This window comes from Zonotrichia albicollis, chromosome 2, assembly GCF_047830755.1.
Source record: "Zonotrichia albicollis isolate bZonAlb1 chromosome 2, bZonAlb1.hap1, whole genome shotgun sequence".
Classification (NCBI taxonomy): Eukaryota; Metazoa; Chordata; class Aves; order Passeriformes; family Passerellidae; genus Zonotrichia; species Zonotrichia albicollis.
The window spans coordinates 88,952,042-88,975,717 of NC_133820.1; the positions used below are offsets into that span (position 1 = coordinate 88,952,042).

The following is a 23,676-nucleotide window of genomic DNA, read 5'->3' on the forward strand; positions in this document are numbered from 1 at the left end:
CATTAACTTAAGAACTTTGAGTTTGGGGCTTGCTGTATTTGCATGTCTGTTTTGTTTCTACAGCAGGAAAAGGTGGCTTGCCAGGTAATTATATATTTATATATATATATATGTGTGTGTGTGTGTGCGCATATGTGTGCATATAAATTTCCAGGCTAGTTTTCATTTTAAAAAAGATATTATTGGAAAGTCTAATCTACATGAAAATATTTCTGGTTTGTTTACGTTCAACAGCATTTCATTACTCTCTCCTAAGGGTTGGCTTCTTGCACAGAACTAGAGCTCCTGTGACTCAAGCAGGATCTGGCACAGCTGAACAGCTGGGTACACCATGGGAGTCATTTGCCTGGGCATGCATGAGAGAGCCTGTTGAGCTCAGAGGAATGGAGGCTTCTGCTCTGAGCCGCAAGATCCTTGATGTGATTTATACTCATAATATCAACTTCTGGATAAATGGAGAGTTTCCAGTCCATTTCAACCTGAAAATATTTTCATTTGGTAATATCAAGCTTTCATTTCCACTGAGAAGGGTGAAATGAGAGATCTAGTTCTAGAGGTAAGCTAGTATTCCAGAATCTCGAAATAGCAAAATTTTTCATGAATTTTAAAAAATGTTTTACTTTGCTCCACTATATGAAGAGTGAGTGGATGCTTCAACATTTGATATAAAAGGGTATGAAAATGGGAGGGGGAAAAGCACTTTAAGAATTTATGAAACTTGCATAATTACTGCAGGAAAAAAAAAAGATAAAATAGGATGCAGCAAAAATCAAGTTGGAGGTTTCAGAATTATAACAGACCATAAAGTGAAGACAAAATTTACATTTTTATGGGAAACTATAAAGGAACCTGAGACACAGTGATATTCTGCAGTAGGAGAAAGAAGAAAATAATTTTAGCAGCTGTGTTTTTAAGACAGTTTCTCTTTAGAAGATCAATAGCTACACACAATGGAAGCCTATCTAGATATACTTGGGAGCATTAATCAACTGAGAAATACCCCTCCAAGAGCTGAAAGCTTTATAGTCCAATCTTCTTATGATGATATTACAAGTCAGATTTAGACCACCTCATTTAGGTGCCTTGGAAAACTAAGGTGATCTGGTTTAAGGGAAAGCACATACTTTCTGAGATTTTTGAGATGCAAAGAGTTATGTACACAATCTCCTCCTTTCTTTCTGCTGACTGTAGAGCGCACTTACAGGCTCACTAAGAGGACTGGGACATTGGGCATCTGAATTTTACTTTCAAATGAGATAATCATAACGATGAACTAGGTAGTTCTCAACTTCTTTTAGGCATTAAAATAACTAAACACATATTTTAAAGGAAAAGAAAGAATAACCAAATTTTGTTTACTCTTTACTATGCTGTATGTGGAAATTAGAACAACTTTAGTAACAACTGGAGTACAAATAAGCAAATTACAAGATATGATTATAAGATATCTTACAATCAATAAATGGGTCATCTTCTGTGCTTCTCTTGTCAATGGATCCACAATAGCAACAACATCATAGAAGGGGTCATTCTCTTGGGGCTCGATTTTTATTACACTGTAAAAAAAGTATTCAGAACAAGTGACATGAAAACTCAAAACTGAATTTGCTGAAAGGACAAACATTTTTAGAGACTAATTTGTAATATCAGAGGTGTTTAAGATTTTACTGCTCAAGAAAATATTTCCTTCATTTCAAGTAATAATCATGATGCTCCCTGTGATACCATTAGAAAAGCTAAATGTGAAGAAGAGCAAAAAATATAGCATTAATCCAAATACTTCTGTACTGGTTAGTGATTAGATACATTCTCTAAAACAAAATTAATAAAATAAAGCACAGTAAGACTATACAAAGGGCCTTTTTGTCATTTGTTTACAGTTCCCTTCATGGACATCTGGAATCATTGGATCAGGCAAGCAGTGGTGGTGACATAATTTAAAAAGAGAAAAAGAGAGGGGAAAATGGCATTTGAGAAGTGTGGAGCTCGATAGGCTGGACTAGCTTTATGCATTCCAGAAAATAATTCAGTTTGGTGAGACTTGATTAGGCTAAGCCAAGCCAACCCTAGTTAAAGTACTCTGTGTTTACAGGAAGAAAATGTCAGTAAACTTCATTTAAAAAAATGAAAAAAAAAAAGTCATATGCTGTAAACACAGAAAAGGGACAACTGGAATTTGTTTTCCACAAAATATATAGTAGCAGCACAGTACTGACTACTACTAGTGTAACTTAGAAAAAGGTGTCAGCCTCTTAGATAAGGCTACCACTCATTTCACTCCTGCCTTCACCAACAGGCACAGTCCAACAGCACACACAACTACTACTGGAGCACCTTTACCAACAAGAACAAGTAGAGATTTGGAAACAGCAAAAATTTTAATAAAAATTTGTAATTTGATCACAGTTTTTGTATTATCATATGTCCTTTTAAAACATGTACCCCTCTGCCCTCTTATCAGCAAACGGTAAGGTGGGGAAATCAAAGGCATTACTAATGAATTTATTAGGAAAAGTAAAGATGCATTATGCTATAGCAGATGAGCAGGCTGTTCGTAAAACAGTTTCAAAATTAGAATGCTTACTCAACTTGCCAAAGACTATGAAATCATCAGTACATTCAAATGTTAATAAAAAATTACTCTAAGTGCATTATCATGACAAAACTGACCTGTGCTGTTCTTTGAGTAATTCAACATCTTGTCTCATCTCTGTTTTAGGCAAAGACGACAGAAGGGCATCTATTTTCATAATCAAGTCACTGCCACTGTATTAAATAAGGCACATATAGTTTAGTTGTCATTAGAAAAGGAACAAAACATTAACATTTCAATGTCAGTCTCTTTGCATAAAGCCTATTTAGGAAGCCCACATCCCAGACCTGGACTCTAAGGTGATTAACACCTCAGGACTTGTAGCTAAACCTTTAGCATGAGAATGCCCAAGAACCACTACAGCCTGAGAAAAGCCTTGTGAAATGGACACTCCTTAATTTTAAGAGATGCAGAATTCACAGAGTTATCATTCAGCCTCACAGCAATTATTTTTCTCAATTGTTGGGTCTTCAAATCTGTGTAATATGATGAAAATGTGGGGCTTGGTCCACAAGACAAATTAAACCTGAATTAATGAAAAGTTTTTATTAGTCACACATTTGCCAAAGAGATCTGATTCAGAATCATGAGAAGTGAGTTTATGATGTTAAGATCTGTTGACTTAGTTTTGTTGATTTCTAGCTCTTTACTATTTTTCTTTTTTTTTTAAATTTTTCCCATTTATAACAACTTTAAGGAACACACATAAATGACCTGGTTTCAAGGCTGGCCACATATTTCAATTTTTTCTATTGGAATTTCCTACTGAAGTTTCCTTAGAAATCATAGTCCCATTTCAGTGTTGTTAAGTCAGATTATTTGTCTAAATATGTTTTGTCTCTCACTACTTATCTCCTTGAGTTCTGCCTCTTGTTGATTTTGTTTTTCTGGCAATGATTCTTTCAATTGTGCCAGTCCTTCTAGATAACAGAAATGATACTCAAAGTTGAGAGGTACTGTAAGAAGAGTATAATTTTGTTTTCTTCTTTGTACACAAGGCCAGAAGATGGCCTGAACTCATCTCATCTTTACACTTCTTCAGTGAACAGATGTGTGAATGTTGTCTACTATGGTGTCAGGGCACAGCATCAGCCCATGACTCTACAGGCTCCCTTACTAACAATTCCCAAAGACAATGACTCCAAATATTAATACTCAGATTTGGCCTAAGATACACTGTATTTTATCAAGCTTATTATCATTCCTTACAATTACTCTTTGCAAAAAAAACCTAGTAGGAATCCTTTACTGTTAGCTGTACTCTTGGTTGTAAGGACAGTGAAAGTAGGGAAAGTATTTGGAGTAATTCAGCAGAGCTGCACACATGTTATGAGGTAAGAGAATTTTACCTTTTACTACTGTTTCCCATCTCTTTGACAATAGCTTTAATCTTCTCTGCTGAGGTACTGTATGTTATCTTTTCCAACAAATTAAAGTCTTCTGCATGGAATTCATTTTCATCTAAAGGACCCAGTACCTTAGATAGAGGAAAAAAACCCAATAAGTGTAGAATGTCCCAATAATGCTCTGTTTGTAAGTAAAAATAAATGAATATTTTAAATGAATGCACAAAATTGAACATGAAACCCCAATCTCTATATAATCAATGCTCTTGATTATAAAACTAATTAAATTTTATAGTAACTATGCAGGATTAGGCTTTTACAGTTATATGATTAGAGTTAATTATCAATCACAAAGAATAACTGCAATGGAAATATCCACGCTACTTTTCATTATACATTCATCTGTTAAGGAATACACTATTTAGAAATAACTTGAAGAAAAAGCTCTCTTATGTAAAATATTTTAAACTCAAATTACTATTTGTCTACCACACTCTTTAGTTTTTTAATTCTATGAACACAATCTCCTACCACTTATCAAATGAAGCAGAACGGATAGAAAGAATGGGAAAGGATACAAAATGCATCATATGAGAAGATACAGGATTACTACATTTTTAGTGTCTGAAAGAAAAGAAAGTGCCTGGGAGTCCCAGAAAACAGCTTTGAGGATGTTGTTTGCATTTCCTACTCAGTCTATCTGGCCAAATTGACCCAAGACAAGTTCAATAGCTTACAGGGCTCCCAGGATGTAGACTCTTATTATATAAGTTGGGTGCTGAATGTCTCTTCCTCAAAATTCAACTGCATCCTATAAATGAGAGGTTATATAACAAATTCCACTTTTGATTTTTTTATTAATGATGCATGAGATTGATGAAACCACAGTGTAATTATGAAATACTATGGTAATTTGGAGAAGCCAATTAGAAAATATTAATTTGCTCCTAAAAGCAAAACTTCAGTGATGAAATATTAAGGACAGAAATGAAGGATATCTCATGTCTTCTTAAAAGTGATAGTTTAGAGTGAAAACACAGATATGAATATACATTATTAAATTTATCCAAATATTTAATGAAACTTATTTCTCCAAAACTTATAATATGACATTATTTTAGCTTTTTTAGGCATGGAAAACAGTAATAATAATTTATGAAATAAATTCACTAATTTAGTTATGAGGGAGTTGACACAAAAAAAACAACAATTCTTTAAGGCTCCATCAACAAAATTGCTTTCTGTGTGTTTCTTAGCAGTATTTCAGCTGCATCTCAGAAGCATTTAGGATGCATAAGAGTAACTAAACTCACTAAATTTAAAGAGTTTCCAGTTATGAGATGCCAACACAGTTTTCTTTCTATTTCTTTTGAATGGTGGAGTAAATCGAAAATAGAAGAATTAAAATGTAGTTTGTAGATCGTATTTGCAATGTAAGGCAGTGACTGTCATTTAACAAGCACTAAATATTGAATGCAACATTTTATCTTTTGATCATAGATCATCTATTGACCAACTGTAATAAAAGCTATTGGTTTCAGCATAGACATAGAAAAAATTGAAACAATAAAATTACTACACTTTTATCTGCATATTAAGAATTAAGACTATAAAACAACTAAATATTTATTAAAATGTGGTGCTTTGGAGCTTGAAATCCTAACCTACTCAATGTAATTATATACATTTATCTACATAGCAAAATAAAAGTAACTTCAGGATCACAACTTATTCTCAAACATCACAAATAATACATCCGATACTAACCTATTTTGAGAATTTTGTCAGATAAACTCTAAAATAGCTGTGGGAATGGCATACACACATAGTAGCTCCAATGGAATGGAGTTAATGAACAAATTAGGAGTAAAACAAAATAAAAAAGCAAGGAAAATGTTCATACTGTTCTCTAACAATTGTCTGAATAAATGGGAAATCAAAAGAATGCATTTTCTTTAGTTTGAAACTGAAGTCTCAAAAGTAAAAAAATCCTAAAAAAGATTGAGAGTCTTAATTTCCTTCTTACCCTGCCATTGCTCATAACAGCCATTTGCCCAGGAAGCAGCTTCAGAACCTCCTGGCAGAACATCTGTTGAGTTTTAATTAAATCCAGTCCTAAAGTGTTGTACTTCTTCTCAAAAGTATCTCCATCCATTCCCTAAAGCAAAGGTAAAGCATGAGATGCTGGAATGATTCACCAAAAATAAATCTTGTATCATGTGAGGAAATCAAAGATTTTTTTCAAGTTATGTGGTAACCAGAAATCAAAGTGACACAGCCACCTCAGCTTCAGTGCAAGCACACAGCTGCTGGTGGGGAGCCTGAGTGCAGTTTGTACCTGGGGCAACTGTGAATAACCATGAGAGCAAAGCTGAGCCTGAGGTGAAGCAATTTTTCCATGATCCAGCGCAACAGCTGCATGAAAAGTAACCCTCTGTTAACAACTCAACTGTATTCCCACTTTTAGAAAAAAAGATTTAAAAAAAATTGTAATACTCAGAAAACCCAACAGTCATTCTAATATGGCCATTGGATACAATTTGAACATATTTTGGGGAAGCCAACATCCAGAAAGACACATAAATTTATTTTCAAAGCGGGGAAAAACCTACCAAAAGCACATTGGAATTGTGCCTCACCCGTCAAAATTATTCTGATATGTATCTGAATGAAGCAGATTCATTCAGATACAATTAAAAAATGACAATAATTAGTAACATACTTAGCAAACACAGCTTCATTAGAGATCTTTATGTCTTTCAAAATTTATTAAAAAAACGAAACAAGAAATAGGACTTAAAAATATTAATTTTCTAATATGGTCCAGAGAGTTTTCTTAGTCTTCCAACACTTCCTATTTAAAAAGACTGAAATCTATGACTCCTTCTGATACAAAAACCAGTAGTTAGCAGCTGTTATTTCATAACTCAGCCTCACTCTCATGTAGTCTTAACTTTTTCTGAAGTCTAAATTCTTGAAAAACATTAATACTGAAATTTTAACTAAATGAGAGAGCTATTAAAAACCCCAAAAATTAAAAATTAAACTCAATTTTATTTGGTATCTGTATTCTGAATTTTTCAGTACTGTCATATTTTCTCCCTTTAAAGAAATTCTCTATTCTTCAATCACATGAAAGTCATCAAAAATCCAAATCTGCTTGAGAAGAAGGAGTACATGGCTTATAAACTTCATGGCATTCAGCCAAACATCGTTATTCTCACCACCTCCTTTCAATAAGATAGATGTAAAATAAAAAAGGGAGTAATCTAGTTTGTACTCACTGGGATGAGAAATTTAACAATTTTAGTTCCAGCAGCAAGGGATTTTGCTGTCTCCTCCTTACTGAGTTTACTTAGGAAACTTTTTAAGTTGCTGTTGTTTTGGGTTAAAAAAGCAGCCAAAATTCCTCTTGCAATGGCTGTGTTATCTTCCTTTATTTTTGATGAAGGATTGTTCAAAATCCCAATTCGTGCATGACTGCTTGTTTTCTGCAAAGAAAAACAGAACAATAAGTAATTTTACAGTTCCATCTGCTGTTACCTAATGTATTCATATCATTTATAAGTATGTAAAATGCCCTTGAGTATTTCTTTTTTTGCAGCTATTTGTCTTTAGAAAAGATACATCAGTGACTAATTCAGAACTCCAACTGTGAGTAAAAATGTTATTAGTAAGGATTTACCTATTCTGTGATAAATATTTTAAATAGAAGTGTAAAGTTTTTTTTAATAGAACAATTACCTTTGAGCATTTTGCAAAAGCACGTTTTTAACAAATGACATAAATGAGTGCTCATTCACAGACTTCAGAACTAGTTTGATAGATGTCTGTCTGTTTTTCAAAAATTATTGAACTAAGTATAAAATAAATGCAAGAGAATGTATCCACTTATCACTTTTAAAGTTCAGCAGGAGCAAAATCCTTCACTGGCGAAAATCAGTGATGCCACTCAAATGTTACCAGAGAGTGTGATGATGATTCTAAGGTAGGATCAAATAACACCACTAACTGAAGAAAGGGTACATGGACTCCAATGCAGGAAAGAACAAAAAATAAGCCATGCAATCACTGGTATTGAGCACTGGAAAGGCTTCCACTAATGATCAGAAAACTGAGGAAGCACTGAGGAATCTGGGCTTGCTCCTTCTGGCAAAGAGGAGACTACAGAGAACTTGAATAGCAACCAAAAGTTACTGAAGGGGAAGTGAAAAACATGACAGGGTTAAACCCTTCCTGGTACCAGCAAAGAGTAACAAGGGGTAATGCTCCCAAAGTTTGGCCTGGCAGAAAAGAACTACAATAGCAAGGCAGTGCAGCACCAGAGTAATTTGAAAAGGGAAGGGACAGAGTCATCTCCTTGGAGATTTTCAGAAATCCTTCAAACACACCTCCAGCTGACCTGATGTAATGAAGTCAATAATTCCACTTTGAGTGGGAGGCTGAACTGGATGACCTTGAGAGGTCTCTTCCAGCTAAGACAGCTCAAGCTTTTTTTCAAAGGAAATAAAAAACTACCTGAGTTTTCAAAATAGCATGTATTAGCTGCAATAGCTAGAAGTGAATTTCCTTCAGCCATTTTCACTCACAGATTTTTGCATGCTTTACTTCAAATGCTGATGGCAAGTCATGAGCAAGTGGTGACTCTGCCAATTCTACTACTATCAGGAATTATACTGGACCCTGACTTGAGAGACAGAAGGGACTAGAAAGGAGTAAATAACCTCAATAAAAATCAGTGGACTTCAAAAAATACTCTTTTTTTATTTCTCATAAAATTTGAAAATCCCTAGACCAAGCAGCACATGAAAATTATCTAATGTTTTGGGGTTTTTTCCTAGATTCTTCTCACCCACACAAAGGGACTTGCCTAGGTGGTTCTCACCTCTTAGATGGGAGCTGTGGACATTTCCCCTTCTGAAGAGGCCTAACAAATTAAGCTACAGAGGGAGTACATCTGTCAAGCCTGAGACATAAATCAAGCAGTTCAGGAAATTAAATACTTTTCTGTAACAAGGACTTGTACTGAATATTCTTCTCTATATTTTTTAAAGCCTCTTTCTAAGACATAGTTGTTATCACATTCTCTTGGCAACATCCCAATTTTCTAGTTCCCTTAGGGTGGTTCCTATTTCATTCCTGATTAGAAAGTCCAGATGCCTTCCTGATTTCAGTTTAAATACTCTTCTAACCTGCCCCAAACACAGGGTCTTTCTGTCATTTATACTGACTTGACATTTATACTTTCTGAAGTATATTCATATTTCAGACATTCCTACTTAAATCCTATTATTAACACAGAAGAACTTAAAAATAAGCAAACTAATAAATGTAGATGATCCTCCTAGCATATTAAAACACACAGGAAAATTGATCTTAGAAGCACACAAACAGTACAGGGGAAAATGGTTGCTTCATGGCCACAGCTGTGGCAAATAATACAGGAGAACACTGCTTAATGGTTCCCATCTACCATCCACAACTTTGGATAGTTCCCAAAGTCCTCTCAGGTAACATTCAGGGCTACCTGATGGGAGCAAGTCTAACTGGGAAGAAATTCACCCTTTTAACACACAGTGTCACAGTTCGTCTCCTGCCTCACAAGTCCATGAACAAAATGATCATTTCCCTTCAGGAACTGAGTAAAACAAAAGCACAATCTCTTAAGTCTGCACAAAGTTGCTATACTTTGATTAAGAGTATGATATTTGAATGTGAAGAGAGAGTTGTTGAGAACATGTTCATAACAACAATTTTAATAAAAGCTGCTAGAAACTCACCAGGCTTTTCAAGGCATCAGCAAGCAGTCGTCTCCCAGCTGGCTTATCAAAATCAGCAACAATCCAGAGAGTAACAGCATACAATGCATCTTCATCTGAAAATTAAAGATAATCCTGTTTTACATTCTAGAGAATCTTCTCATGACTAACGAAAACCAAATTAATTGTTTGTCATTTCTAAATTCATGTCAATCTTTAACTGCTGACTTCAACTGCAAGAATAATCTTTGCCACATCAGAATCTTTTGCCCTCTGAATTGAAGTAAGATTCTTAGAAGGCAATTTATCGTGTTAATAGGAGAGAGAGACTAAAAGAGCTGATCCATTGTTACAGCATTGAGACAAGAGGGCCTTAAATAATTAGTTCCAATTAATAAAACCTGCTTTACCAGAGGTTACTTGTGAACATTTGATAAAGACTGATCATATATAGCCAGTAATGAAAAAAATTAAGTAGTTACAGGACCACATAAACTAGGCCAGTCACCTTCCCTGGCAGCAAAGGGAAAGTCCTTCAACTAAAGGCAGGAAAAAACTTATCATTTCAGGACACAAATGAGAATACACTAAATTCAGTTCAAGGAACGTAAACTACTCTGTAAGTGTACACAGATAATTTCTGTTTTTCTAGCTCTATGGTTTCCTCCTCTTTACTTGTCACAGAAGAGCAATGGTAGGTGAAAAATTCTGCAAAATTATCTCTAGAAAAATATTAGTCTACTCAGGTCTACCATATATCCCCCTAAAACAATGCACAGGGACAGAAATTTTCCAGGGTTCTGGTGAGATGCTAGGCAAAGATTATTAACTGTTGCTGTGGTCTAGAGAAACTCACTGGGGAGAGAGATTTGAAATGCAGATTCCAGTTTAAAGGTTATAGGTTTTACACAAGAGATCTCAGTCTTAGAAATAAGCCCACAGATTGAAAGCCATTGATTTGACAGCTCACTCGGATGTCCTTGTGGTTGTAGACACAGAATCAAATAAAAGTCAAATAAATTTATTTTAAAGAAATTTAAATGTTTGGCATTATCTTTCTGATAATGAATTAAGTAAAATTCTGTAAATACCACATAAAAAGCACTGAAACAAAGCACTTTATTAAGAGGGTTTTTGTGTCCTTTGAAGGACTGATGTAAATGAGCAGCTGTTTCATAAGGCACACACTATTGTAAAATAAGACTATTGTAAAATTCCATGCAAAATTATGATCCCATTGTGGTAATATCTTCTCACTCAAGGAAAAGTACTTGCATATGCAATGAAAATATTTTATATAAGAAAGCGTTTGAAATGCTGTACAAAAACATGTACAGGATGAGTTTTAACAAAGACAAAATGTATAAATGAGTCATAATTCATCAGAATATAAACTCTATTTTTTTCTATAGAAAGACAAAGGCTCGCTCAGCAAAATTAAACCATCTAACTAGAGGAAAACCAAGGAGATATTTAATAAATTAGAAACATAATAAATTATTCCTTAAATTCAGAAATACCTAATTTTGATATAAACATACAAACTCTATACATTCTGCCCTTGACAATGCTGCAACTAAGAGTCACTTGAAAACCAAACTGACTTTAATATCTTCAAGTAAAACCATTTGTATGGAAGCTGAGTCTATCTTCAAAGTTGCAGATGTCTTATAAAGGTTTTTAACTTCATGTTTGTAAAACAAAAACAACTAGCCACAACATCCATCCCATTTCAAAGCCACAAAAACTAACTACCCTGTTAATTACAATTTACGTTTATAATAGTCAGATATGCTCTGCTTCCTGATAGAAGATACTGGGATATTGAGAAATATTTACTTTACATGGAATCCTTGGAATATTGACTGATTTGGGATATTTTACTGGTAAATTTCAACAATTGGTAATAGTCGTAAACAGATAGATAACGTATACAGAAAATTATTTACCTTTTTTTATTAAATACTTCATATTATCAGAAATTACAGCACTTTTATCTTGTGAGTCCAAAAAGGAGAAAGTAGAGAAGTCTTCCACATTAAATGGAACTGCATAATGTAAGACACAAAGTATTAGGCTTTAAAATATGACAACAAACCAAAAAAAACCAACCCACAAATCATAACAATATCCAAGACAAGGAGTTACCAGGAGTGGATCTGAAATGTATGTATCTTCTTTCTGCTCCAAGAATACTGGGGTTTATACGGGAAACTACATTGTTCTGATCCATAAGAAAATCCACTGCATTTACATTATCATCTAACAAACCCTGGAGTAATAGAAAAATGTAAAATTTTATTTTTAAGACAGATTTTTTCAAGACAAATAAAGACCAAGTATTTGTATCATCTTTTAGCTGAGCTTAGAGTTTCTATATATATATCAAGTTACATATGGAAACATATATACTCCATATGGAAACATATATATTCCATATATATGGAAACATATATAACATATATATATATGGACAATGTCAGGTCAAAACCATACAAATGTCACACAGATAGTATTTCAAAATATCAGATATACATTTTTCAACGAACAACTGCAGTACATTCTCAGCTTCTGGTTGAAAAATTCCATATAATGACTATATGCTTAGCTGATCCTTCAGCCTTGAATAATTTCAATATACTCTTTTGAAACCACGACCACAAATGATGGTAACGATGTAACTGCAGGTGCAATATTACTAATTTCAAGCCATCTCATTATAAAAAACCATAACATATAAACATGACTGAAACAATTCACTGTCAAATGCTTCACCCTGCACTCGTTCAGAAATGTGAAGCATACCATGAACACTGCCCGCTGGAAGAAGCCGGCGGCATCAAAAATCCTCTGAAGGATGAGGGTCTCCAGCTCTGCCGCATCCATCTCCTCCCTGGGAAAGGGCACGCCATTAAACAGCGCCTGAGGCAGCAGGCCCAGGCCGCTCTTCTTGTAAAAGGTTGCTCCTGCCTGATCAGATCAGAAATATCACAGGATTAAACAGACTGTGGCTGACTGTAGTAAAGAAATGAAACTAGTATCAAGAGAGGATGAGCTCTAATCTCCAAGCGCGCTTCACTGTCACACCTTGTCATCAGTGGCAGGGACAAAACAAAGTGATTGGAAACCTTACGGGACAAATGGGACTCATTTGTCAAAGAGAATGACAAAGGGAATTATAGATCCATATACTTTGTGTGAACTTTTGCTTTAACATCTTGCTGAGAAATTGTTTTTCATTTTGCTTAACATTCTAGTTTATTATTTTATTTTAAATAAAAATAAAAATGAAGCAAATAACATCAGAGAAGAACCCTGAGACAGTCCAATCTGCTTTTACCAAAGAAAGAACCCTAAAAAACTCAAAAGGTTTTTACATTTGCAAGTCAAGCTTTATTTGAGAAGAAAGCAGAATTCAAGAGAGATCCTTGAGATGCCTACTAGAAAAATACTTGTGGCTCCTGAAAGCAGCAGGCAAGAGTAAACTTTCACAGTGAGATTAGTAATGCAGTAACCTTTACAACATTTCCATTAATGACTGAATGGTGGCTGAAGACAAATTTTACTGAAAGGTGCTGTATTTACTTGCTTTAATATTTAGCAATCCCTCAACTTAGTAAATGCATTGAGTTGTACACACTCACTGCAGTACTTCTTACTGAGCACAGCTCTCAACGTACCTTCCTCCCTTCATCGAATTCAGAATGAACACTCAGGATACTCTGAACATCAGCATGGGGGTACTCACTCCTAAGAACGTGTTTCACATCATCCACTGTCAGAACATTCCCATCTTTCACTTCATGGTACATCTGCAAGAATTATAACCCAAAGAAATTACAAAATGTAGTAAGTTGTCAAACAACTTGATAAAATTAATAGAAGTAAATAAACAATAAATAAGTATAATATTTTTATAGTATGCCAGCAAATTTTATACTGGTATAATTTCATACTGCTTTTATTGCTGTACTGCAGTTTTTATACTGCATTACTAATTAACACCATTGCACATATGCACAATTTGTTATTAGAGCACTGTCCTGATTGATCTATTATTACACCGTTAGTCTAAATCTGAAGTGGCCAAAGAAATACACCTATGTGAGCTAAATGTGAAAGGTTATTTCTCTCTACTAATTGAAGAGGTAATCTAAATTCTCTCAATAAACTAACATGGATAGTTATGTGAATCCATTATTAATCCGAGCCTAAACTAGTCAGTGATACTTTTTTCTAAAGTAATAATTTTTCCTTACCAATGTTATTTAATTTCATAGAATAGTATTTTATTACTTTCATTATACACAGAATAAAAATTTGAAGTGAAAATTACTCATTTGTCTTTAAATGAGGAACAATGTTTTCCTCTATAGCTCTGAATAGCTCAAACTTTATATTATTGCTTCTATTTTTGGTCACTTTCAATTATATTTATCATCCCCCCTTAAATTATGAAACAAAGTAAAGAGAGGAATACAACATTTTAAAAAGCACACTAAATTATAGTTTTTGATCTAGTCCTGGATAATTGTTACACATGCATGTCAGCTCCCTAACATTTGTTGGTTTCTCTTCCAAGGTATTCCTAGTTACTTCAATTCCTTCAATGTTAAGCTCTCTAAGTTTGTTCATGACACCATGACATTTTCTAGGCACTAAACATTAAACCAGAAAACAAATGGAAGAAAAATTGTTATGTATAAATAGCCTTTTACCCACAGAGCCTTTACACAGATGGCTCATATGATTTCTCCTCCAATCACCTCCCATCTCTGAAATTCCTGTCTTATAAGAATCTGCATTCTCTCACAAAGTCAACCTGCCTCATTAAGGTGCAAATCTGGAATACTTCTATGCTTTCTGCACCCATGGACAGCTCAAGCATGAGCAAAGAATAGAAATTCTTATTGTTTCACTTCCTACATTAGACAATAAGGGTTTTTCAAATCTTACAGGACTGCCAAAGTGACATTAAAATCCCTGTACTCCAAAAGACACAGAACACAAAGACAGGCCCATTATGTTAACAATAATACAGAATAATTTTTCATAATAATAACAGCTGAAAGGCATGCACCTACTTTTTTATATTATTGAAGCAAACCTGTTGATAAGCAAAATTAAAAGAGCAAATTTGTTGATGCAAGAAGAAAGTATTTCTGCAAATAATTCTATAGACTGTTAATGCTATACATGCTTTTAATACTTCATTTCTGCATAAAGTAAATGCATACATCTTGTTATCACAAGGTAGCAAGACCCTAACTATTAATAAGTTATAAACCAGAAGTAAATAGATGATTTCTCATGAAAGAACTAACATTAATTATCGACATAAAGGCCTGAGAGGTGTCAGATTCCTCTGCAATGTAATTAAAACTTCTCCAAAGAGCTACTCCAGCATCTTCATTTCCATCAATTTCTTCTTTTGTACTTAAAATAAAAACTATTCCAATTCTATAAAAAAAATAAAAAGAGATCATGCATTTTAACACAATATCTGCTTCACACAAATTCTAACACAAACACAAAGAACAAAATGTTTGCATTCAAGTGATCTGCCCAGCACGTAGAGATAACAACCCTGTACCTGGGTGTGCTCCCATGACTTTGTGGTGACACAGGATACCAGCCATGCATCCCTCATCAGCTCTACAGCAGGCTTAGGTTACCAGCTGTGTACTGACTTTACATATACCTTTTACAGCTGACAATAATTGAGATTTCTGTGAGTCAAAAGGGTTTAATCACAGTACCTTCTCTCCTTACCTGTATGAAGGTTTTGATTCTTTACATTCCTGCCATCATCTCTTAATGGCTCGAGTCTTTGTTTTAGTCTGGGCATTCTCTGTCTTTTATTTTTCCTGACAGGGATATCTTGAGTAGATGCATGAAGACAATGCTGAGGTACTGATGTCCCATCATCAGTGTGTGCTGTTCCTACCAGTCCTTCTCTCAACCCTTGAACCTTCTGGGCTTTCCATCACCCTGACACTGCTGTTCATTCTCCACTCACATCGGTTTTGAACACACCTCCTACTAACCCCTACATTTCCATTCAATGAAAGAAAACCCAAAGGAATGAGAGGCTTGGGAGGTAAAAAGGCTATTGGAGGTGGTGCATTGATACTGCTTTCATGTAAAAAGCTTGGATGAGACTAGCCCATACTATGGTCCCTTTCAACCCAAACCTTATACTACACTTATGGTCCCTTCCAATCCAAACCCTTCTATGAAGACACACAGAACACTGCAATCTGTCTTTCATTATGCTTTTGTAATTGAAGGGTAAAATATTAAGAAAAGCAACTACAAAAAAAGATCAGAACTAGTAAAATTTTAAAGTAAAATGAAACACCTGTAATTTCTTGAGGACACAAAAAGCCATTTCACAGGAGGATTTTAAATATTTAACATGCAATTCATATGGCTGAACTTTAGATATCCTTCTTTTATAAGCTTTGGAAATAAACAGCCATTTCTGAGACCAATTCATTTTTTTTTACAACTAGGTATCTCAGATCAACCAGACTCTTCCTCAGAAGTGTCTCTCTCTCAAATGATCACTTTCAGAAATTCAAAACTCGATAAGGATAATCTCACTTTGGTCTTTAAGAGTGTATATTGAAACAACATTAGATAAAGCAGCCACAATTGAAAGAACTGAATTTTAAAAATTCCCTGAAAGCATGCTTTACATAACAAATATTTTTATTAGAATGCAACTTCATAAGGGCACCCAGTGGGACTATTTGACAATATAAATTTTTATCAGACTTTTGCAGTTCATTTTACACACACTCAGGTAGGTTTTACCTTGCAATCTATTTGCTTAAGAATACTTAATACCTGAGTAAGCATGACACAAATGGGTAACCAGTGTGCCTTATTAGAATGTTGTTGCATTGGATTTAACTCAAATTCACATCCTCATCCAGTGGAATAGAAAATTAAGAAGGAAAAAGGAAGAATCCTTTTTAAAATATTTTTCCTCAAGACTTTCAGTTTTCCTTACCTAAGTGGTACATCATGATGATAGAATAATTCTGCCAGCTTCATATAATCACCAGTATCTTCTTGGATAGGATCAACAAAAAGTACCTAAGAAGAGAAAACATATCAGGTATCCAATATTTATTCTTGATATCTGGTTTTATTTTTTCTTCAGACATAAAATCTAAGACAAGAACATTATTTTCCAAAGGACCTGTACGCCCCAGCTGTTTTCAATTTTTTTAGAGCATTCATTGTAAGAAAACATTAAGACTATAAATGAAAATAATATCAGAATTAAGGAATTTGGACCAAACAGTGAAAATAAGATTTAACCATTCAGTGAACTTCAAACAAAGTGATCTAACTTTTCTTCTTTGAAAGACTCTGTGCCATTGCATTGTATTTATTAATAAACTCCATATTTATTTTAGAAAGATATAGTGCTGATTTTTCTGTTACATCTTTTAACAAACTCTCCTCTGTTGTGAAAACCAAACAAAAATAAATCAACAATATTTTGGCTGCAAACTTCAAGCAAAAAATTGAGCTTTTGGGAAGATTTCTTCCTTCCTGTCTCACCTATCTTTATATTCACTCTTTCACTTAATGTAGCTTGGAGTATAAACTCAGATCTTTCAGGCATGCACAGAATTTAAAACTGGGATGTGTCTGCATAGGCAAATTACCCTTATGTAGCTTTAACTGGACATCTGTACCTCATTTATTCAACTTTGCACTGCAAACTCCCCTCACAATTCATCAAATTTGCTAGAGTAGCTGAAATGAAGCAGAGTAACTTGCAAAATTTTGAACACTCCCCTTCAGATTATAATGAAATGGTGTGTTATAGATTTCTACAACTCTTACATTTAACCCTGAATATGTAATGTGATCTACTTCATATTAAACACATGTTACACTTCATTATAAACATACTTTTTAATCACCTATTGCTGGTATTTTCATTGTCTTTTTACACACAAATTTTGCATCATTTCAGGCAACTACATCAGGGGGAAGCTTTGCAGAGGACAGCAGGCTGAGTGGTGCAGCTGACACATGGGAAGGACTGGAAGCCATTCAGAGGGACCTGGACAGGCTCAAGTAGTGCATCCATGGGAACCTCACAAGTTTCAACATGGCCAAGTACAAAGTGCTGCATCTAGGCTGGGGCTGGATAAACTCCAGTTTATCCACACAGGCTGAGGGATGAACAGATCAAGGACAGCCCTGCCAAGAAGGACTTAGGAGTTGCTGGTGGATGAGAGGTTGGACTTGAGCTGGCAGTGTGCACTCACAGCCAGAAAGCCAAACATGTCCTGGGCTGCATCCAAAGTAGCATGGGCAGCATGGCCAGGGAGGGGATTCTGTCCCTGTGCCATGCTGAGACACCATGGAAAGATATGGACCTCAAGCAGATCCAAAGAAGGGCCACAAAAACAATCAGAATCTGGAGCACCTCTCCTATGAGGACAGGCAGACTTACAAGAAGGAGATGACTCTTTTTACCAGCAGTAGAGACACTGTAGTGATAGAACAAGAGGCAGCAGTTTTAAACTAGAAGAGGGCAGATTTCAACTGAATATGAAGAAATGAGGATGGTGAGATAACAAACTTGCTGGTTTGAACTGGTTGCTCAGAGAAGCTGTGGATGGACCATCATTTAAATTGCTAAAGAACAGGCTGGGTGAAGTTTTGGTCCTTGGTCATTGCAGGAGAGCTGGACTAGACAACTTTTAATCCCAAACTATTTTATGATTCTATGGTTCGTAAGATTTCCTTTTGTAATTTTCATTTAAATCAGCAATAGCTGCTTCCCTAGCTTACTAAATGATACAGAATCCTATTCACAGAGGAAAAATTAAGCTACAAGAAAATAGCTAGTATGCTTTATCACTTAAATATCTTTGTACCTCAGTTTACCATCTCTAAAGCATGGACAGCTATCATTACCTTCCTGTAGTAAACCCCTCAGGTTTAGCCAGGGCCCCTTGGAGAATAGAATGCTGACACAGCAGCAAAGAAGTTTCCTGTCTCCAGGGACATCCGCCTTGTACCTTATCCCTATAGCCATGTAAGGCGATATTGTGTTAAACCCTACTATTGGTCACTTATGGTCACTCTAACACCTTTGCCATTGGTCAGGATTGGATCCAGGCCAAGGGTATAAAAGTAGCATACTGTACCCCTACTAACTCGGAAGAAGAAGAGCTGAGACCCTTCACGGACCCCTACAATAAAGTCATACTCGTGGAACAGCCAGTGTCTTCTGCTTCTCCTCTCTCTACCGTCTGCTGGAGCCTTAGGCCAAGGGAAAAGCTACCTAGCAAGCAAAGCTGAAATCACAAGAGCTGCCTAATCACTAAGAGCTGAATATCTCCCTGCTTGCTAGGGGCTAACCCACGGCCTTGGTCTGAGAGCGAGCTGGCTTCTAGCACCCAGTCCCCTTGGGGACTGAGCTCTGGAGCTGTAACAGCTTGCATAGGATAAGACCAAGCTAGGCTCATTTACCTTCCCTCATGCTTTGACAGGAGTGCATTTTCTATATGTAGCATGGAAAGGAATATAAAAACTATTCACAAAACTGTGCCCAAATCCATCAGCAAATCAAACTAACAACCACATATGTCCCACTAGATAAAGCAGTATTCACTAATCTTAGCAGATCCACATAGAAAACTTAACAAAAAATCTAAAATGTGTATTTTTTAATAAATTGTCTGCCCACATATTAACATTTACAGTATGCAAAAAACTCCCAAAGTTCTCCAAACTTACCAAATTATATAAATTTCGTCTAATCTCATGTAAAAATCCAGGAAATGAGGGTTTTAGCAGTTCCTGATAGCTTTCAGGCCATGTGCTATAGCTGTGATCTTGTTCTATATTATTAATCCACTAAAACAAAAAAAAAGCTGCCATTTAGAAAACATGCATTGAACACTGAGAGAAATAAGTGGGCACAATAACACTACAAAATGTCTCCCTTTCTTTTGTTAAATAATAACAGGAAATAGATTCTAAATTTTATCTTCATTTTTTCTTTTTAATCAAACTGGTTTTATCTGCAGTACACAATAAAACTAATACTGGATGGAAAAGGAGAAAGGACCATTAGTACTGTGTACAAGGATGTGAATAAAACCATTGTTTTTCAACAGTGAAATTACTTTCACAATACAAACATCATAACAATGTATCACACAGATGTGTGTAACACAGCACAACCATCCTGTAATCCATGTACAGTATTTATCTTCAGAGTGCAGCAACAGAACTTTAGATAGATCAAAATTAAGATAGCCAATTAACATGTGGCTGATCTGTTCTAGTCCCTTCTGTGCAAGCTAGGGCAAACAGAAGAGTGAAATGTGGCTCCTTCAGGTGCAAGAAAGTAATATTTTAGTGCTGTAGTGGTTTTGGTTTGTGCATTTTCTCCTGGTGCATAACCTCTATAATGAAACCTGTGTAAATTTTGAAGAAGGGTAAAAATCAGAGTCATTGGACAGCTAGAAATAAATATATTAAGCGGCCCAAAATTCACTTAGAAGTCTTGCATAATGAGATATTCTGTAGTATTATGTAGCTACATTAATTGATATAAAAGACAAATTGTATAGTTTGGAGTGTGCAGCTACTCTAAATATATTTTTCTTTTCCTTTAAACACACTATATCTTCATATTTTAATAAGGTAAAATCTAGAGAAAATTACTCATAAAAGTATTGAAGGAATATTACCCTTGAAAACATTTTAAACTGCTAATTGATCTATGGCCTTATGAAGAGTATTTCAACTGCAGTAAAAAAAAAGAAACAACTGTTTCATACAGAGAATTATCAAAGCTGTAATCTCTAAAAAAATAACTTTAGTTACTTACTATTATTGAAGAGTGACGAATATCGAGTGCATAATTATTATCTGTTGGATGTACCTGGAGCCTCATAAATTTACTCAGGGTCTCCCCTTTGATTCCAAGTTCATGAAGGCCATGCATCACTTTTCCTTCCAGTTTAAGAGTCTCTAAAATGCTTTTCCAGGAAGATAAAGTACATAATGTCTATGAAGATCTCTTGTCATGACATAAAAATTATTTTTAGAACTAAAAACAATCTTCATGTTAATAGTCTTACGAATGCTTTCTCTTTATATTCTCCCACAGCCTAATGTTTAAAACAACATCAGTTAATAACACTACGCCTCTAACTTATTTCAAAACATATTCACAAGAGATTATACAATTTTTTAATTCACTTAGATTTATTTTATACAAAGCAATTTTATCCATCTTTAGTAAGAAGTGGCAGGACAGCAGAATAAAACCTTTCTTACTGCACTGTCCTACCTGAGGCAGAAATCCATCCAAGCTGGGATACCCTAAGAAGCAGATTTGCAAGTGCGTAGAGAAGCAAACAACAAGTGATGGAGACACAGATGAACTCTAAGCCTGTACCATAGCAGAACTCAGATCAAACACACAGCCATACCCTAAAACCTCCCAGAAGACCCAATGGGACTCTGGAACATCTGCTGCAATCTGAAATTTCACATTTGAGAATAAAAAAACCCCTGAAGTACTACACAGCAGCAAGATGGGAAGACTTTGTGACTGCCTTCATGTCTGTATGTTCCTGATTGTTAAGTAACAGGGATAGGAAAGTATTACTTACTTTTTTATAAAGTGCTTTCCACAGCTTTTTAGAAGCATGTGTTAGATTCCTTTCATTTCCAAACTAATTTGACATGGTGAGTTGTAAAATTATAAGCATATAAGAAAGCATATTCCAAGAGAAAAGGCTATTCTCAACTACTTATACAATGTCCATACTCAAAGCAAAACCACTGTAAATCAGTATTCCTCCTACTGGAATGCTTCCTTGCCCCAAAATGCAACAGGTGAGATTAGGACCATGAGCATAACTCCCCAGTATTATCAGTAAGTCTGTGACCTTCAAACAAAATGTACATCTTACCTAAAGGGATCTTGAAAATCCAAGTCAATATTTAGGCCATTTAGAAATAAACGTGCTTCTCCAGGTTGAATTCCAAGTGTTTCATGGAAATGCTAAAAAGTAAAAAGTACTGCGTACTTATTTAGGTATATGTCTACACTAACATATATAAACACACTTAAGCAATTCTATGAAACAGACACATCAAATCTTTTCCACACAATTTCTTTCTTTTTTCTGAGTGTTGTAAAAAATAATGACCACATATTTTATGAGTGCTATTTAACACACTTCTGATGTACAGATACAAATGAAAACAACCTACCTATAAAAGGCAGACAAAAGGACATTCCCAGTGTTTGCCAACAGAAAGTGAAAATACACACATACAGAAATACAGCTTGTAAGTTTTTTAATTATTTCTATATATCCATTCAGCAAAGGGAAACCTTACATGTGTCCCTCCACTTGAAACCAGCTTTCTCAATTAAGTAATATCTCTCAATTCTGAAAAACCTGTAGTTGAATTGTTTCAGGGAATTAGGAAAAACAGACTAGAAACTTAAAATCTCATATAACAAAGGGACTATGGAAAGAACACAGATGAGAAAGGGACAGAATCTTTGCTTGGCAAAGAAGAAAAGATCCACAACGAACACATACAAGAGGAAGGTGGTAGGGAGTAAAGTATGTATTATCATTTTCCTACAGAGAGCTCTGAGGCACAACACCATTCAGTCTCTAGCAAGATAAGTGACAGGAGCAACAGCAGCAGTGTATTCTAACTCATGACAGAAGGAGCAGTCAGATTTCCAGATCTGCCTTAATTCCCAACAGAGAAATAGAAAAGAGAAAAAATACACAAGAGAAAGATGTAATTTTTTCCCCAATTTAGCCCTCACTTGCTAAGCAAAAGTAAGTGTGAACAAAAACTGTACTTTAAGAAAAGCATGCCTACAGCAATCAACTCAGGCTCAGCATATCACTCCTGATATAAACCTGTAACTTGACAAACGAGAGCAAAAATAAGAGAACATTGAAAATAGTATCATTTCTGTAAAGCAGTGTGGTTACTTTCACATAGTTAAATGTAAGTAGGAAATGCAAATAGGAAAAGAACTGAGCTGAACTCACAATGGTTAAGTTGGAAGGGATCACAGTGTGTCATCTGGTCCCATCTCTCTCCCAAAACAAGGTCATCCTAAAGCACACTGCACAGGACAGTGTCCAGATATGCATTCCTGAATATCTCCAGTGAGGGATACTCCACAACCTCTCTGGGCAGTCTGTTCCAGTGCTCAGTCATTCACAAAGTAAAGAACTTCTGCCTCATGTTCAGGTGGAACTTCCCCACTCATCAGTTTCTGCCCGTTGCCTCTTGTCCTATTGCTCAGCACCACAGAGAAGAGCCTGGCTCCATCTCCAGGACACCCTCCCTTCAGATACTTAGAGTTATCCATAAATCAGAAGTAAAACTCTTAATACAATTTTGATGCTAGATACTTGATTGCCTAGAAGTGCATTGACTTTGTCATAAAAACGCTGATGGAAGGAGTATTCAGGCATCCAACACTAGAATTTAAGGCTGATAATATTCATGTAATATTTTCTTGATAAACTTCACTAAATTACTGCATTGCAAGTTGTGAGTTCAGTTTAATGAGATTTTATTTTTTTCTTTTATCTATAGCAGTTCTTTGTCTATTTCTTGCTTAGGTATCAACTCATTACACCTAAATCATCACATGTCTTTCACTTTTAATAACTTTATTTCCTCCCATTGCATTTCCTATTCAACTTTCATTATCTTGAGAGGGAATCATCCAGTTACACACAGCATGGGATCATATCTCTCCTGCTGCTAGATGGATGTACTGCAGTTCAAGAATGCACATGACAATTTATTGTGCTCAAGCAGCAGGGTTCAGGAAGTTTCTTTACTTTAATTCAACAAATTTTAGCTTTTAGCTGTATAAAGGCCTTTAGACTACAGGAATGATGTGACCTCACATGAAATTAAAACTTAG

The 23,676-nt window shown here is 35.2% G+C and overlaps 1 protein-coding gene across 5 annotated transcripts in view; it reads right to left on the reverse strand.

Annotated features, from left to right (window-relative positions):
- The window catches only part of UGGT2 (UDP-glucose glycoprotein glucosyltransferase 2), an 81,474-nt gene that overhangs the window by 29,147 nt on the left and 28,651 nt on the right, over nt 1-23,676 (reverse strand). For all 5 annotated transcript variants that reach the window (XM_074535629.1, XM_074535630.1, XM_005495577.4 and 2 more), the window contains 15 exons: nt 21,671-21,762; nt 20,578-20,728; nt 19,476-19,595; nt 16,717-16,802; nt 15,023-15,158; nt 13,379-13,510; nt 12,504-12,668; nt 11,847-11,970; nt 11,648-11,746; nt 9,720-9,814; nt 7,224-7,430; nt 5,966-6,097; nt 3,943-4,070; nt 2,671-2,766; nt 1,454-1,556 (listed from right to left, as the gene is read on the reverse strand). In XM_074535629.1, coding sequence (XP_074391730.1) covers nt 1,454-1,556; nt 2,671-2,766; nt 3,943-4,070; nt 5,966-6,097; nt 7,224-7,430; nt 9,720-9,814; nt 11,648-11,746; nt 11,847-11,970; nt 12,504-12,668; nt 13,379-13,510; nt 15,023-15,158; nt 16,717-16,802; nt 19,476-19,595; nt 20,578-20,728; nt 21,671-21,762 — 1,866 coding nt within the window. The remainder of the gene's footprint in view (nt 1-1,453; nt 1,557-2,670; nt 2,767-3,942; nt 4,071-5,965; nt 6,098-7,223; nt 7,431-9,719; nt 9,815-11,647; nt 11,747-11,846; nt 11,971-12,503; nt 12,669-13,378; nt 13,511-15,022; nt 15,159-16,716; nt 16,803-19,475; nt 19,596-20,577; nt 20,729-21,670; nt 21,763-23,676) is intronic.